The sequence below is a fragment of the Monomorium pharaonis genome, chromosome 9, assembly GCF_013373865.1.
Source record: "Monomorium pharaonis isolate MP-MQ-018 chromosome 9, ASM1337386v2, whole genome shotgun sequence".
NCBI classification, from domain to species: Eukaryota; Metazoa; Arthropoda; class Insecta; order Hymenoptera; family Formicidae; genus Monomorium; species Monomorium pharaonis.
This window is the reverse complement of record NC_050475.1, coordinates 20,558,002-20,574,201: the sequence shown is the minus strand read 5'-3', so window position 1 is coordinate 20,574,201 and position 16,200 is coordinate 20,558,002. Positions and strand designations below refer to the sequence as shown.

Here is a 16,200-nt window from a genome sequence, read left to right as displayed (position 1 = left end):
TGATTTGTGTAGCAAAAATGTAAAATGTAAGTAGATCCAAATAAATTATTGTTAAATAAATATTTATAAAAATTTTACTAGTATGCGTGAGAAATTAGATAACTCATACTGCTACTTTCTCATCAAATTTGCAAATAAGTACTACTAAACACGATTTTACATAAGAATCAAGAGTAAACAAAAATTAAACAATTTTGACCAATAAGAGAATTGCAATCAAGTTTTACAGAGACAGATACTCAAACGTAATAACAAACGTAATAACAATTTTATAAAAAAATTTATAAAATTTTTATATTTTTAATAATGCTTTGACGCGATACATTTGCCTTTAAACCGTAAGGGAAAACGGAAAGTATCGCAAACTCGAGTGCTGATGTTCAACACCAGTACAGATTTTTCAGTCCAAAACAATGGATTTACTAGTTGTGACTATGGCAGCAAACTACTGTAGAATAACATGGCACAAGAATTTATGTTCCAGTCGGCGCCGGAGAACTATATACGACGAAATTGGGCGGCCAACCAGATTAGAATGGTCCTCCTCGAGTTAAGAAGCCGTACATCGAATTTGTCTCTCCTTCCCCCTCGTCTGCCTCGCCGTTTCTATCCTAGTCGCTCGCCTCGATAGAGCGACTCCTCTTTGAAACGGGGAATCTCTTCTCTCTTCAGAGGAACGTGACCGAGGCAAACTCGAACAATTGGGTCGCCGAGCATGCCGAAATTTAATGTACAGGCTATGGATCGAACGGCGCATGGAAGTTTAATTGCATTTTCTGCCACTACATCACCGCAAATGTCGTACTATGTTATTGTTCGTTACTTATTCCTATTTTTCACAGGTGTTACCACGTACAATTCACATACAGTAACGCGTATAAATTGAAATGCTTTATCATTAGTTACGTATAGTCGGACGAGAAAGAAAAGCTTTTGTGTTGTAAAAAAAAAACTTCGTGAATAATTTGACATTGCTTCTGTGTACTTAAATCAGTACAAAACAAATAATCGTAGAAATGTTAAACAATCCTTCTTTTTCTTTTCAAGATTTGAATAAAACGTGTCAAGGGCCGATATCGGAGAGAAATTTACCATTTTTAATTCAATATTACTCGGATACTGCTCAGAATTTTCGGCCCTTTGTTGGAATAATAGGTGAACTTTGATATTTAAAAAAAATCTCGAAATGACCGTATTCTTTATAAGCTGATACGTGGCTTTATACTGTTTTATACCAAAATAATGTAACACGAAGTCCTTTTTCATAAAGAGAATCTGTCAGTAAAATTTAATTTGCAGGTTTAAATTTCTTTAATGGGCAACCGGGTTTTTATAACGTTACAGCTATATTTTCAATCTGTAAAAACTTCTAAACTCGAATTCATCATAAACTGACAAATGCATGTTAATGCTCGAGAGCGTGAACAAAGTTTTCTTATTGCATCATCATCACAGATCGATATTGCCCGCAAAGACTTGAAAACATGATATAATACATTATTCATAATAATATTAATAAAAATCTATATAAATAAAAATGTAAATGTTTGTTCCTCATCTAAAATCTCCGTAAGTTTTTCACCGATTGCTTTAAAATTTTGACACGTTGCATTTGTAACCGGGAGTGTTCGTATGGGGTCTGATTTTGGAAATATTGTGTGTTTCAAAAATGATGGCCATAATTTAAGTATGAAAAATAGTTTTTCATTAATATTATTGAAATTTTGACACATTGAGACGGGGAGAGACCGGGAAAGACGGGGAGAGACCGGGAGAGACGGGGAGAGACCGGGAGAGACGGGGAGAGATCGGGAGAGACGGGGAGAGACCGGGAGAGACCGGGAGAGACGGGGAGAGACGGGGAGAGACGGGGAGAGACCGGGAGAGGCGAAGAATGTTTCTATTGTGTTTAAATTAAAGTAATAAGAAAAATAAAGATGGCTGTTATTTTATTGAAAAAAAAGGAACTTATTTAAAACAGTCTTTTAAATGGATTTCTAAATCCATGGCAGCTTTTAGAAAAAAAAGTGAAAAGTACGTGAATAAATGAATATTAGATTTATTAAAGATATATAAATGCTTATTCAAAAATAAAATAAAAAGAGCAATAGTAAAGCAAGGCTCTTGAAAGTTAAACAACGAAAGCAAAGAAAATTTAAAAAAACGTAGCATAAGAATAGAGAGCCACAGCAACGCGTGGCAGGGCATAGCTAATATATAATAAATGAAAGTGAAAATAAGATATCCAAAATTCATAATTTTGGATATCTTATTAATCCAAACTGCTGTATCGTGACGTAATCATTGTATAAAAAAGTTCATCTATTTGGATATACAGTTATCAAATTGTATATTATTTTTAATTCTATAATTAAATTTTTTGTAGAAGATAAGCAAAAACAAACTTCTAAAAAAATAAGTCCCAAGATTCACATAGTAGACAATAATGCTACATTTTCCTTTATTCTTCGTTGACATAAGTCACGTAGTCACTCATACTTTCAATAATGTACTCATTATTGCTTAAATTATATACAATATTTTCTAAAAGAAAATTGCATAAATTTTATTCTTATTTTCCAAGAATTTATTTTTAGCAAATTTCTATATTTAAAAAAGCCACAAAAGTGTTATAAGTTTTCACTTTTTTAATTATCTAAGTCATCACGTTTTTATTAGTGTTAGTAAACTAAAATGTTTAGTTTCTGAGAAATAAGAGGGTATCGTTTTAGGAAACTTATGCCGATACTACCGCGATTTTCCTCTAGTAAAAATGAAAAATTAACTAACTTTAGATTCTCAAATTCTTATCAAAAGTAGTTCGTGTCTTTCAAAGATGTCATCTTAGTTCATCACCAGAGCTATCGAAGTTGAGAAATATGTCAATAACATCCTCAGAAGATATTCGTACGTCTTTAACAAGATATTTGACATATCCTAAATATCAAATGGGTAGCATAATAGCAATTTACAAAACAGGCACCATTTCCACATGTACGTGTCATTGCGAAGGGAGTGTCTTAGACACAAAAATAAAGCAGAAATAAATTTTATGAAGAGAAAAAATAAATTAAAAAATTTAGAAATATTTTTCGTTACATAATAATAGATCATTGTATATATTTTTTATTCTCTTTAGCATATGACAGCCAAGAAAGGGAATAATAATAGATTATTAATTGATTGAAAACATTCTACAAACATAAATAGCAAAATTAATATACCTCACATATCAAATTTATTATGTAATACTGATTAGCAGATGATTTAACTATAGCACTTACATAGTTTTACTCTACTTCTTATGTTCTACAATTTGATTCATTTCTTTATACAAATAGCATTTCCCAAATCTATATGTAAAATGGATGAAATTTTCTTTGAATCGTGATAATTTTAGACGAATCATTAGTTACACTTGCGCAGAATCAGATTGATTGAGAAACGGAAAATGGAAAGATCGTCGTTTTAACATACATCTCTGAATAAAATCACGACATCCATTCTAAACCGTATCTTCATCAGTTATGTCGTATACGTAATAAATTCCGCGAATAATATTTAATACCCTCGGCTCGTGTATACGTAAGACGTACGTAAAATGGCATGAGATATGAGCTGCCAGCACACGTTGTATGCACAACTGGGATTTGCGCGAAACGATAAACAGACTTTTCGAAATAGCCTGACAAGCTTATCATAATTTATTCTGGATCTATTCCGTACAATCGTTGCACCGTCTACGAAATGTTCTACTGAATTGAGATATTTCGAGATGTTACGTCCGATATTATCGGATATATCAGGAACATGAAAGATACGTTCATTTTATCGGTAATAATTAAACTGTCAACTGAATCAGTATTAGCAGCCACATGCTGCTGATACCAGAGGTATAGCAATGTATTTACGCTTATTATGAATTATATATCTTGTTATTTCGAATGGTCAATAAAAAAGATGTAACGGTATCACTGTTTGTCACACATTATAAAACGTATACAATATTGCGGAATAATAATGTGACTTAATATCTTGCCACATTATCTTATATACAAAAGTAAATGCTAAATAGCCTTCTGTCTACACGTATCACGAGTGACCTACTGAATTTTTATTTTTTCTTTAAAAGACCACATTGAAATAAATAACAATCTCCGTTCATTCTTGAACAAATGCTTCGGAAAACTATCTTGAGGTGCGCAAGACATCACGTATATGAAATGGATACGTTTTTCTACTTACAAATTTTTATCTTTTCTTCCATCAATTCTCGGTTACATACAGAGAAAATTTTATAGTAAAATTGGTAAATAATAAACGCGGACTAAGAAATTACAAAAATTTGTACTATGTTTCTCATCAAATTACCATAGTATTTACACTAGGAACGTAACTACCAAAGACATAATTGCACATTAAATGTTATAAATAATATTCAAAAATGTTTCTTGTATTTAGTTTTAAGTTTCTGTAACAATATTTTAATATTGAAATTGTTTAACATTGTAATATACCTTCAATTTGTCCGTTCACGTATATTAAAAAATGTCACTTTCAAATTACTGAATAGCTTTTTGAACAGTTGACATTTGAATTATTTCCTTTTTGTATAATTTGAAATGTAAACTTTAAAGTAAAAGTATGTTTTTACGTCATTTTTGTTTCAGAATTATAAATTTTTATATAAAAACGTTAATTTTTTTTCTAATCTTGTCGGCTGGAAATAGTTTTAACGTTTATATAAATTTTTTTTAATAACCTAGCCATACATATATCTTTTATAAATATTTAGAAATGTTAAAGTACGTAGAATTGCCGAGGAAACTTTATTATACTTGTGAAGGTAATAAAAATTAATTTCTAATGCGGATGACCCAGTCGTGTGCGGGTGCCTAAAAATGACATAGAAATAAGGATATCGACGGTGGAAATCAACGCACACGTTTAAATACATTTGTATAAAATTGCATTTCCTCGAAAACTGCGCAATCAATTATACAAATGTATTCTACGCTTTTAGTCCGTTCTTTTTTTTTCGCCTCGCTTGCGGTTGTGCCGCAATTTGCTAAACACGTTGTTTAAAATTATTTTTTTCACTTTTTACGAAAAACTGCACACTCTCCCAATCTCGTAAAAAGCTCAGTAACCGCAACTCTTGTGCAGTCGCGCACAGGTTGTTTTGGACGATACGGCCGCGAGGTCTGCTAGACGGCGCGCATGGTATATTTTCGAGCTAATTAGCAATTAGCAATAACGCATTTGGTGACCCGTAGAAGGTCAATTTCGCGATCGCGACGATCGATTACAGTGCTCGGTCTAGTCTGGACGCGCGGGCTCCTCCGACTATCGATCTTCGGGGCGCTTCGGGGAAGGTGGCTGATTGTCAGATCGCTGCCAATTTCCTCGTCATCCGCTCGTCACAGAATTGCGCAGCGGAATACAAATCGGGCGACGGGCAGCATTTCTGAGAGAGAGGAGGAGAGGGGACTATCGCGACCGCATACCCGCAGCATGGAACGATAATTCGTTTTGATAACTCGAGATATTATGTGATTGAATAAGCACGGCCTTATCGGACTGGACCGGGCCGAAGCGTATATCGGTATACCACCGTTGATAAATGTGTGTCGCGATAGTCGGGGGTCGTATCGGCGCGCGCCAGCGTAGAAGTACCCCGCCGGAGAGTGTATCTACGACTGCGGGAATTAATATTCCGACTATATGCCGTTTAAAGCGCACGCTGGGAGAGACGATGACAATTTGTAACTATTGTCCGCCGACCGGCTGTTATTGCTTTACGAGCGTTACGCTCTTACAAATGGCCGAATGCCGATTGTGCGGCCATTGTAGAATATTGACCGCTGTCGGGAACTGCTGCTCTCCGTGCCCGTATCGCTCTGGAGCTTCATTGTGCAAGCGGTAACTGCGCAATATTATCTCCGTTGAAATAACAGCGCGGAAAGGCGGGCTTGTAGGGAAGTAATAACATGGAATTATTTATTAAGCCAATTCTCCCGGGGTAGAGATGTGATATTTTTACGTTCGGACCCGACGAGCGCCCGGCGATCGCAGCGATGGAGTTTCCTAAACGTTCAGAAGCTTGCGAGCGAGCTGGCCAGTAGTAAGTCTGTACGTAATGCGAATCGACGACCGGAGAGGTCGATTGCAACCCTGGCAGGAATTATTTGTGCTTATATCTGTGAAGAATTTTATCGACGGTTATACTGTTTGCAAAGAGTTTTATTGATGGTTATACCATTTGAAAGCACGTGGGTAAACCTTCAGTTGAATAATAATTTTATGAACACTTAGAAAACTGTAATGGAAATGTTTAAACTACTAATAATATCAACATCCCTGATAAAAATATTCTTGTATTAAAAGTTAAGCGTTCGGAAAGTGTTGTGCTGTCTTTTCGAAATGTTAATATATAAAGAATATTTTAGGAAAACATTCCCTGTAAACATTTGCAACGTTCTGAAAACATCACGCACCATTTCTCAAACATAGTCGTGAAGATCTCATAAACAATTCTATATTTAAATTTCCATCTTATAAACACTTTAACATTAAATGTTTTCCAAAACTCCAATCAAATATCTACACAAAAATTCAGCAAGTTTTTCGTTCAGTTTTTCTTTTAAACTTTCAATAAATATATTATTTTTACTAGGAAAGATCGATTAATGGTCGCTCGTATAGTAGAGGCTTTATTTAGGTAAAGGAATTCGATTTCTGTTATTTTTGATACGTGATCGTGCGGCGTTTCATATACTGAAAAATACGAATAATGAGTTTAATTAAAATAAATGGCCTTAACAAGCACGGATTATATAATATTGAAATATTTAAATTTTAATTTACGAAGATGCTACAGAGTATTACATTATTATTATTATATTAAATTTAAATTAAGCGATAATAAATTTAACGTCGCTTTGCGCGTTCTGTACGCGCGTACGCGTGTTTAATTTCGCGAAAATTAGCTTGGATGTCACAAACCGGGGATTATTACGAAATGATTTACTATCAAATTTAACTCCGGGCTGGACGATGTGGGAAAACGTGTAACAATATCATTTTAAGCGACGCCGACGTTTCCTTTATTTATTCCGCAACACGAAGCGTGAAAGGGGACAGATTATAAACTGGCGGATAATAACAAATCATGAGGAATCTCACCTGCCACGTTCTTGCAATCGCTACGTCGTACGTCGGCGGCGGCGATGTCATAGACGGAATGGCGGAGTAAAGAGGCTGTGATCTGTTCTGCGAATTCATCGGTCGACTCGTCGTCCCGATCGTCGTTTCATTGACGCTCGGCGTATCCGGTATGGTGGCGTACAGCGCTTCCGGTATGGTGTTCTCACGAATCCCACCGCTAAGGATACTCGAGCCCGAATCTATGAAGTGTCGAAAACGAAAAGATGTCACATCCCTTTCATTTCTTTCCTCACTTTCCGAATTTTCGTGCACCGCATATTATATGGTACATGTTGTATTTTCACTACACAGTTGGAAGATTCGTATTATAATCATAATATGCATGACGTTTATATTAAATTTATATAGCAAATTTGGTTATTATTATTTGGAATCTGATAATTACTCGATTTTCTTTCACGTGCCAGACAAAACTTACTTTGATAATTTCATTTTAGTATAAAATCATAATAATTTTTAATTATGATTAAAAAAATTAAAGTTGTATAATTAGGATTTCTGTCTCCAAGCTACATTATTTTTCTATTATTCGTTTATTTACTGATAATTTGTGTTTTTTTATACTAAGAAAAAAAAGTTGTTAATTTGACTGAAGTTTTCAACTCGATTGAATCTCTTTAATTCAAGTATTTATATATTTCAATCAAATGTATTAATGCTTAAATTAAAGCTTAAGCATTTAATTAAACAAAAACCATTTTTAACATAAATACAAAATGTTTTCTACTGTGGATGTTCTAGAATAAATTCTTTCGACATTATGACAGTATTAATAATAAATCCCCCATGTTTAATATGCAGCCTTACCGATGTACGTGTAATGCGACTCGGCTCTGTCGGCGCTTCGAGTCCTCCGCGAGTGAGTGAGCCGCTTCTCGTGTTTGCTGCTCTTCATCGTGACTCTCGCGGGTTCCGTCACCGTGCTGCTGCTCCCGATCTCGCTCGACGTAGTACGAGTCTTCGGTACTCGCCCATCGTCGAGTTGCTTCCGCGAGCCTTTACTCTCCGATCTGTTGCCCTTCGTTTTGGGCAGGAGAATGGTCAGTTTACCCAGAAGCTCCACCGAGCTACTTCGTGACTTTGGCAGATCCACGACCACGCCACAGGCACACACGTTCTCGTTAGGCATCCTGGAAAAAATCCAGATGTCATTTTAAAGAATTTATTCTCACAGAGCAGTGAGAATTAGTGAGAAAACTGTGAAAACATATATTGTAGTTCGAAATGTTAATGAATCTTCAAAGACCATCTAATGAATCTTCAAAGACCAGAGATGTAAAATGACCGTTGCACCAGTTAATAAACAAATAAAAACTTAATATAAATACATTTTCAAATAAAAAGTGACATTTTAGTCAAATCTTGATGAAAATTAGATCTAAAAAATGTCAATTTATAATTTATTATTTTAAAGTCTTATTATTTTAATGTTTTTTAAACATTTATATTGGTGATTATCCAATGACTGATGCAGTAACCTTATAATTAAAATCGCGTAAAAATAATATTCCGCGGCGAGAGAGAGAGGAAGGAGAGCGGTTAGAATATATCAGAATGAAATTTATGAGATACCTTGTGAAATATTCACTTTTCGAGGAGCATCGCGAGGGAATGATTTATATTAAAAAATTATACAGTTTCATAAATAACGCGAGTCGGTGATGACTTAATGACGCCGAGATTTGTAATACGGTTTCTCGCAATCCGTTACAACCGTCGCGCACTACGTTCTGCCAAACAACGTTATCGACCCTGTGCACCGCGCGCCATTATTAACGACCCTATAATGGCCCTTAATTGGAATCACTTCGTAACGTTTATTCGCAATAGCGTCCTGCTCAGCATCGGTTCTCGCGTGACAAACGCCATTACGCGAGCTCGGGACGTATTCGTTCGAAGGGGGAAAAAAAAGTGTAACAAAACTTTTAACAGAATCCATCCACGTGCAAGATTCGATTGACAAATCGGATTGTAGTAAATTCCAGCGAGAGAGTGACCTTTTTTTGTTTTTGATTCATAGATCGTCAGCTATGTTAACGACATTATCTCAGACAGATATAAGATACACTCAGCGTTAGCCATAGACTAATTCCGGTAGAATTTAATCACGTGGAGATTTACGGCGCATAAGAAAAAATACAAAAAATGAAAATAACTTACACAGAAAACATTTTGTATTTATGTTAAAACCGAACACTGTTAATTTTTTATTATGTTTAATAAAATAATTAACGTATTCAAATGGTAATTTAACATTATGCAATTATGTTATTTAAATGTTTTGTGTCAAACTAACATTTAACATTTATTAGTATTAAAGTAACACAATTTATGAATAAACAAATAATATGAAAATAATGTGGTTTTAAATTCTAAGATTAATGAATAAAATGTACACCCTTCGAGAGAAAAAATAATTATAATAACCAATATTTTCGATTTCTAATTTTTTGAATAGTAGTAGATATTAAAAAGTTTTCATTATAGTAGTTAAGTTCATTTTCGTTAAACATTGTAAATAGTACTCAATAAATTAAGCCTTCGGTGGAAGCAGCGGAGTTATCTTACATTTGTCTTTGACAGAACGATACGAGAGATAAGACATGGCGGAGTCTATCCTTTTCTTTTGTAGGTCGGATGTTCAACGATTTGTTGATAATTATGATTGACAGTAAAGGCCAAAAATGGACAGATAGCCCATTTTATCTCTCTCACTGTTCTTGCAAATCCAAGCAGATTGCTAATAAAAATATATAGCACATGTCAGATTTATCTTATCTATGAATTATATAAGAGAAAAAGTGAAGAAATATGTAATTAAGAATCTGACTACTCCGCGATTTGTCTCAACTTCGGGACAAGATCCCGTAGTTGCACCCGAAAGAATCGGAGAGGCATGTCCGTCGCATTTTATATGCACATTTACTTGGATCACTGCGTGCGCGAAATCCTCAATATCGCGATCTAATTTGAACTTTTTGAAATAGATCATCGATCTGTCAAATCTCGCGATGAGAATCAGAGCGAAGGGTATGGCTATTTCACAAGAGGGAAAGAAAGAGAGAGAGAGACAGAGAGACAAAGAAAAAGAGAAAAAGAGCAAAGCCATCCCCTTTTACTTGACTTGACCGGAGACAGAAGAGAAGGAAGATAGTCCCTTAATTCCCAAGAAAATCTTATTCTCCGCACACATTTGGAAAGTCGCCTCTGAGAGAACGGAGTCCAGAAACCAGAGTTCGCGTTGGAGATTGCGAACACAATCCCGTTTTATATCGTCGAAATGAACAATGCCTCTCAGTATCCTCATCGGATTTCGTCCTTGAGTACTCTTATCCTCTCAAGATTAAAAGGACCGTCGCCTTCGCGTTTATTATCCTTCCGCCGTTTCTCCCCTAAACCACTTTCAACGAAGTACTCGATTTAATCCCCGTACCTTCGCGCCGGGCCATCGAGTCTATGGAAGTCAAATAAAAATGTTTTATAACGTGCTCCAGAGTCTATTAATAACAATCATAACGGACAATTCATATAAATTCGAACAGGAACAGAGAACGAAAGTATATTACACAGATTGCACTACGGACGGAGAGGGCGGAGCCATTTCGGGTCGACGATAATCTCATTAGTGTTATTTCGTGTAATATGACAGGCCGCAGAGGAGCACGACGTGATAACAGACTCGCTTTGACGTTTGAGGTGCGTGCAAACATCCTGAGAATCCGCGCGTTCGCGCCTTGGCAACGTGACGACGCCCCGAGATAATTTCGGTTCTCGCCCCGGTCCAGAGACCGGGCCGTGCAGGTCGGGAAAGGCCGGGGGGGGAGAGGAACGGAGTACACCACGGACCAGGGCGGAGGATTCGCTACATGGAAATTGAATTACGTGTCCTGCTGCGAAATGAGCTGCCAGGGACCTTGGTTAGTTTCGACGACAAACTGCTCGCTACAGTGCGCAGACCTGCACCCATTACTCATCCCGCCGGTGAGACCTACCGCGGAACTTCTTCGTCGTGGCTGACTTTGGACATATACATATATATACATCCAGAACCTCGTTCCCCAAAGGTACCGCTCACTCGCCAAAACAACATTTAGGATAAACCAAGAATACTAAATGTATGTGTGTGTGTGTTTCCGTTCATGAGAGATCAACTCTTCTTTAACAAATCGAGCGACCGATAGTGGGTTTTCTTTTTACGTATAAGTTTACGGGCACGTCTCTTTTGAGCCGTGTAAAAATTTCACGCATACCGATAAAGCCCGCGACATTTTCCAGGCGCGTGTAACGCGACGCGCCGCGCCGCGCCGCCTCCTCGCTTTATTGCGAGTCGCGTGGGCAATTTCGCGAGGGGGGTATTTTTCCCGGGGCGTATATGCCACGGATGATAAACGTTACGTTATTGGTCTTACAACTGAGAAATTTATAGGCGTCCCGCATTTTTCTCTACGTATGTGCGACTCAGCAAATAAGATAAAGTCCTGGACGTAAATATGTTATATTGAAGAATGAAACAAGGGGATGATTCCCAATAGACATATATCTAAAAATAGCCAGGGTGCTTAGGATTGGAAAATGTCGTTTCTTATCCTTATTACCTTTTCTTGGTAACAGCAACCTTTTTTTTTCTTTTTTTTCTTACTCTAACGATAGCAAATTTCGAATAATATATTTTTCCAATAATATAGTAACAAATTTAATAATTTTTATCTCTACTTTTGCTATAACTTATACAATTTTCTTTAAGTGCACGCGTGCGCTCAATTTTTAGTCTTCGATTAGTATTCTCATAGTATGTTGTTATATTTGAGACAGACATTTTAAGCATAATTTAAAAGGTTACAGAAATTCTATAGCGAATCAAAAAATTGAATATTTTTCAACATCATGTAAAGCTTTTATTTAAAAAGCTAGGTAAACATTGTATTTTTTTTTCAAAAACATGTATTTTATTTAAAAAAGAAAAATGTAAAATTAAAATAAATATAAAAGTAAAAAGTAATAATAGCTGTCTAAATAAATACGCACACCTGTATGCCACGATAAATTATCTGAAAAAAGTGAGCAATTTTTTCTTTACGCTTGTCATTTAAACTTTTATTTTTCGCGAAACTGTATACATGTGAATTTTAAATTGCGTTTTACCGAAAAAAGTTCTTTTTATGACAAAAAAAATCCAACAAAATCTCCATAATATGATGCTGAATATCATAAATATTGTTTTAAAACTTAAAAATTTCTTATTCGCATTTTAAAGTTCTTTAAGATTTTTTTGTGATCTTAAATTTAAGATATAAAATAAAATATTATTTTTATTAATGTATTCCAAAAAGTATTTAAAAAATACATTACTTGTTTTATTTTAGTCTTATTTTAGCATTAAAAAAGTAACAAAAAAATTAAAAATAGTTTTTAAATAACAATAATGGTGTGTTACTTTTAAAAAGTAACTTTTCTTACCCTCGTGTCTCTCCCAAACGTGTACAAAAAAATCATTAATCGATAAATGAGATTTTTACGTCATGAATGCAAAAGATAGAAACAGAGCGCGAGTCGATATTTATAATTAAAATCTTTGTCGAAAACATCAGCGAACAACGTAATCAAATACATCGCTGTCAGTCGTATCTCCTTTCTGCTTCGAGGCAATATAACGTTTAATTACAAAGATCCAAGGGTTGCCCTAGTTGCAATTAACGTCGCCGACATCTTCGATGCGGGTACGCGAATGACTCTTCCCGGCGGCGGTTATCGAGGTACATTGATATCGACAGAGACGAGAAATGGGCTTTCGAGCGATAATTATTACAATGCCAAGGTACACAGCTCGCACTCGAAGCGGACAGCTGCGAATGCGGAAGAACTAGAGAGATGAATTTTCCTCCATCGTCAACAGTTAAACAAACAAAAAGCAATTTCATCGTACAAATTCGAAAAGTGAAATCATTGTATCGTAATCTTCGTATCGAAGCAAATTACGAAATTAACAATTAATAAATAATAATAAAAGAAAAATATAATACAAAAGAGAAAAATAGAAGAGAAACGCAATTCTCCAAATACTATTACTGCTTTTATAAATAATAATTAATTCTGTTAGAATAAAAAAAAATAAGAGCGTTATGTAAATTAATGTTAAACTAACGTTATTACATAAACATGTGGTGATCATATGAGTTGCGCGTCCGCTTTCTGTGACAAAAATCCAAGGGTTCAAATCCATCCAGACCATATCAGATATTTAATTGATCACCACCTCTCGGAAGGCAGTAGTAAGCCACTGAGAGCATCTATGACCAACACCGACATCATAAAGCATACATGAGCATGCAAGTATGGAGACAACGATCTTTAATGAAGAACCGATATAAGAGACAGAGAGAAATATTACGTGACATATAAATGAGTGGCAGTAAATAGATAATATTAGTCCGAAATCTGCACCCTTGTTGACAGTAATCCATTTTATATTCTTATTTCTTTCATTATATTTAAATAATCAATTTTTGAATTTAGTGCTTTTATTTTGTACATATTAAAGTTTTTATTTAAATAACGATGACAAAAAGTGTATTATATATGTGAAAGCTATAAAATAAGCATATCAACCCCCACTATGTGCTCAAAGCGACACAATTGATACAGTTACCCTAATCTTCTCGAGAGAAGAAATGAAAGAAAAATGTAGAAAAAGCGTAATAAGACTCTTTGGGGAAATTGGATGTATTTCACGCTGAGCGACACGCGAATTGTCCGTTGGTCCTTTTTATGTTTTTCAGTAAGACTTTATGCCACGTCCCATAGGAAAATGCTTTGCGGTTTATCGCGGCACAGTTACGAGATACGTGTTTTGGTTACCATCCGACGTTGGGGGTACGCGCCACGAGAACAAATACTGGAATGCAACTGTGGCTCCCCCCCTCCCTCCTCTTTCCTCCACGAATTGCAGTCCCGCGAAACCAACCCTACCTACCTTGGAAATTCTCGCGATTCCACAAAATGTAAACAGAAATCAGCGCGAGGCAGTCTCTCCCTTTGATCCGCGCCGGGATTAATTCGTCACGGTGGAGAGGAAGGAAAATAACGCACACAACGTCGACGTTAATTAATTCTGTTGAGTATACCTTCCGCGGGAACCTTCATTTTTCGTGCCCGCTCGCGTCAGTCCGTCATCTTCTTGCGCTGTTGATTCTTAAGCATTATAATTATTAATCCGCGCGTTGAGAAAACGTTGAGAGAGAAAGAGAGAGAGAGACAGATTTTATTCTCCAAATATTTGCGATATCTGCAAATATTCGTACGCGGCAAACAATCTTACGGAGAATCACAACTATCCGTGGAAAGCTTTGCATAATTTACATTGTTGCATTCATGCCAGTTCACTGTTTAGCTCATTGCCCGTTATTCACACACGTTCACTGAATTATTTATCCTTGTGCGGTTTTGTATTTCTCTCGCCTTCCGTTCAGTGCACGGAAAGGAAGAGAAAGACAAAGAGAAAGGTTTCGCGCGGTGAAATATTCATAAATGGATCGCGCGATTTTGTCTCAACATTTTGCGTCTCTTTGGTACTAATGCCGTCGAGCGGCTGCTCTCCAACTGCGAATACTTGAGCGACACTCGAGCGCAGCGCGCGAACAAGAAGCGCATCTCGCGTTGAACGCGAACGTAAGCCCGTTGACACCCCCCCCCCCCCCCACGCAGGTTATTATGAATCCGACCCGACCGAAAGAGAATCTCGCGCGCCCCTCGTGTTAATTAAAGCCCCGGGATGCGACTCCTGCGACGGCGGAGGCAAGCCGACCCTCGACGACGAGTCTCACTCGCCGCCAGCTTCGTAATTAATCCGCGAGCGCAGAGCCGCCGGAAAATTCGCGGAAGAAGATTCAACCCACGAATCTGTCCTCGCGTAATGAAACATTCTCGCCCCGCGATGGAAAAATAACGCCGCGTGGACGGATCGCTCTCTCGCGATATCGAGAACGCCGAGAAAAAAGAAAATAGTTGCAGTTACCATGTATCTATAAATAATAGTCATTTTTGGACCCGATCAAAATTCGTATAGTCATTCAACAATAGAAATTACAGTTTGTTTAAACTATAAAGTTCTCATAATCATAATGATTTATGCAACTTATGATATGGTTGCCGTAACCAACATGGAGATTTTGATATAGTAAGTTGTACCATAAAACAATCACTATAAACATATGGTTATTACTATCAATATTGTAGTAATAATTACTATAAGAATAGTATTCCTGAATATTATTATTTTACTATGCAATTATAGTCGCAAATATCACACATTTTTTTCTCAAACATACTATTTTTATATTATGGTAACTAAAACTGTAGTTGTAATAATGTTCATTCAGCTACGGTTATATCAATACTGGTACAGTTGTCATTCTATAGTCGCCGCGAATTTCGCCCTGTAGAATTTTTCTCTGAGCAAACAATCCCGTCTTTCTTCCTACCCTTTGTTCTTCCTTCACTTTTACATTTCAAACAAACACAACGATGGAAATCTCTCCCTCTTTTTTTGTCGTACATCCGTACAACCCGCTTAACGCACTATGTCCCCGTTGCACCGCGGAATTTATGGCCCCGTCGCGGCCGCTCCGCGAGGAAAACTCGACGTGCTTCCGCGCGTTTCTTCCCCGCTCTCTTCTTCCAGCTGTCACACGTGCAACGCTCTAATATGCATGCGATTCACGATTTGCCTAAACGGGACGACAAACATCACGCAACCGCGATATGTGCGCACTCGAGAAACGTCTCGGCATTCTCTACCAACACCTGCTAACGATATTAAACGTCGCCCGGAACGAAAAGCCGAAAAAACGCAGGGAAGAGGAGACTAAAAAAGAAAAAACTAATTTCCAGTCACGACGTAAAACGCGTTTGACTTTGACTCAGGGTGCAGGGTGCAGGGTGGCCCGCTATTATCCGCTAACGCTAACGTCGCAAATA

At 36.7% G+C, this 16,200-nt stretch overlaps 1 protein-coding gene across 3 annotated transcripts in view; it reads right to left on the bottom strand.

Moving 5' to 3' along the window:
• Nucleotides 1-16,200, bottom strand: part of LOC105840057 — a 100,831-nt gene that overhangs the window by 9,235 nt on the left and 75,396 nt on the right. For all 3 annotated transcript variants that reach the window (XM_036292382.1, XM_036292381.1, XM_012686789.3), the window contains 2 exons: nucleotides 8,035-8,357; nucleotides 7,186-7,406 (listed from right to left, as the gene is read on the bottom strand). In XM_036292382.1, the coding sequence (XP_036148275.1) occupies nucleotides 7,186-7,406; nucleotides 8,035-8,356 (543 nt within the window). In that variant the 5' untranslated portion in view covers nucleotide 8,357. The remainder of the gene's footprint in view (nucleotides 1-7,185; nucleotides 7,407-8,034; nucleotides 8,358-16,200) is intronic.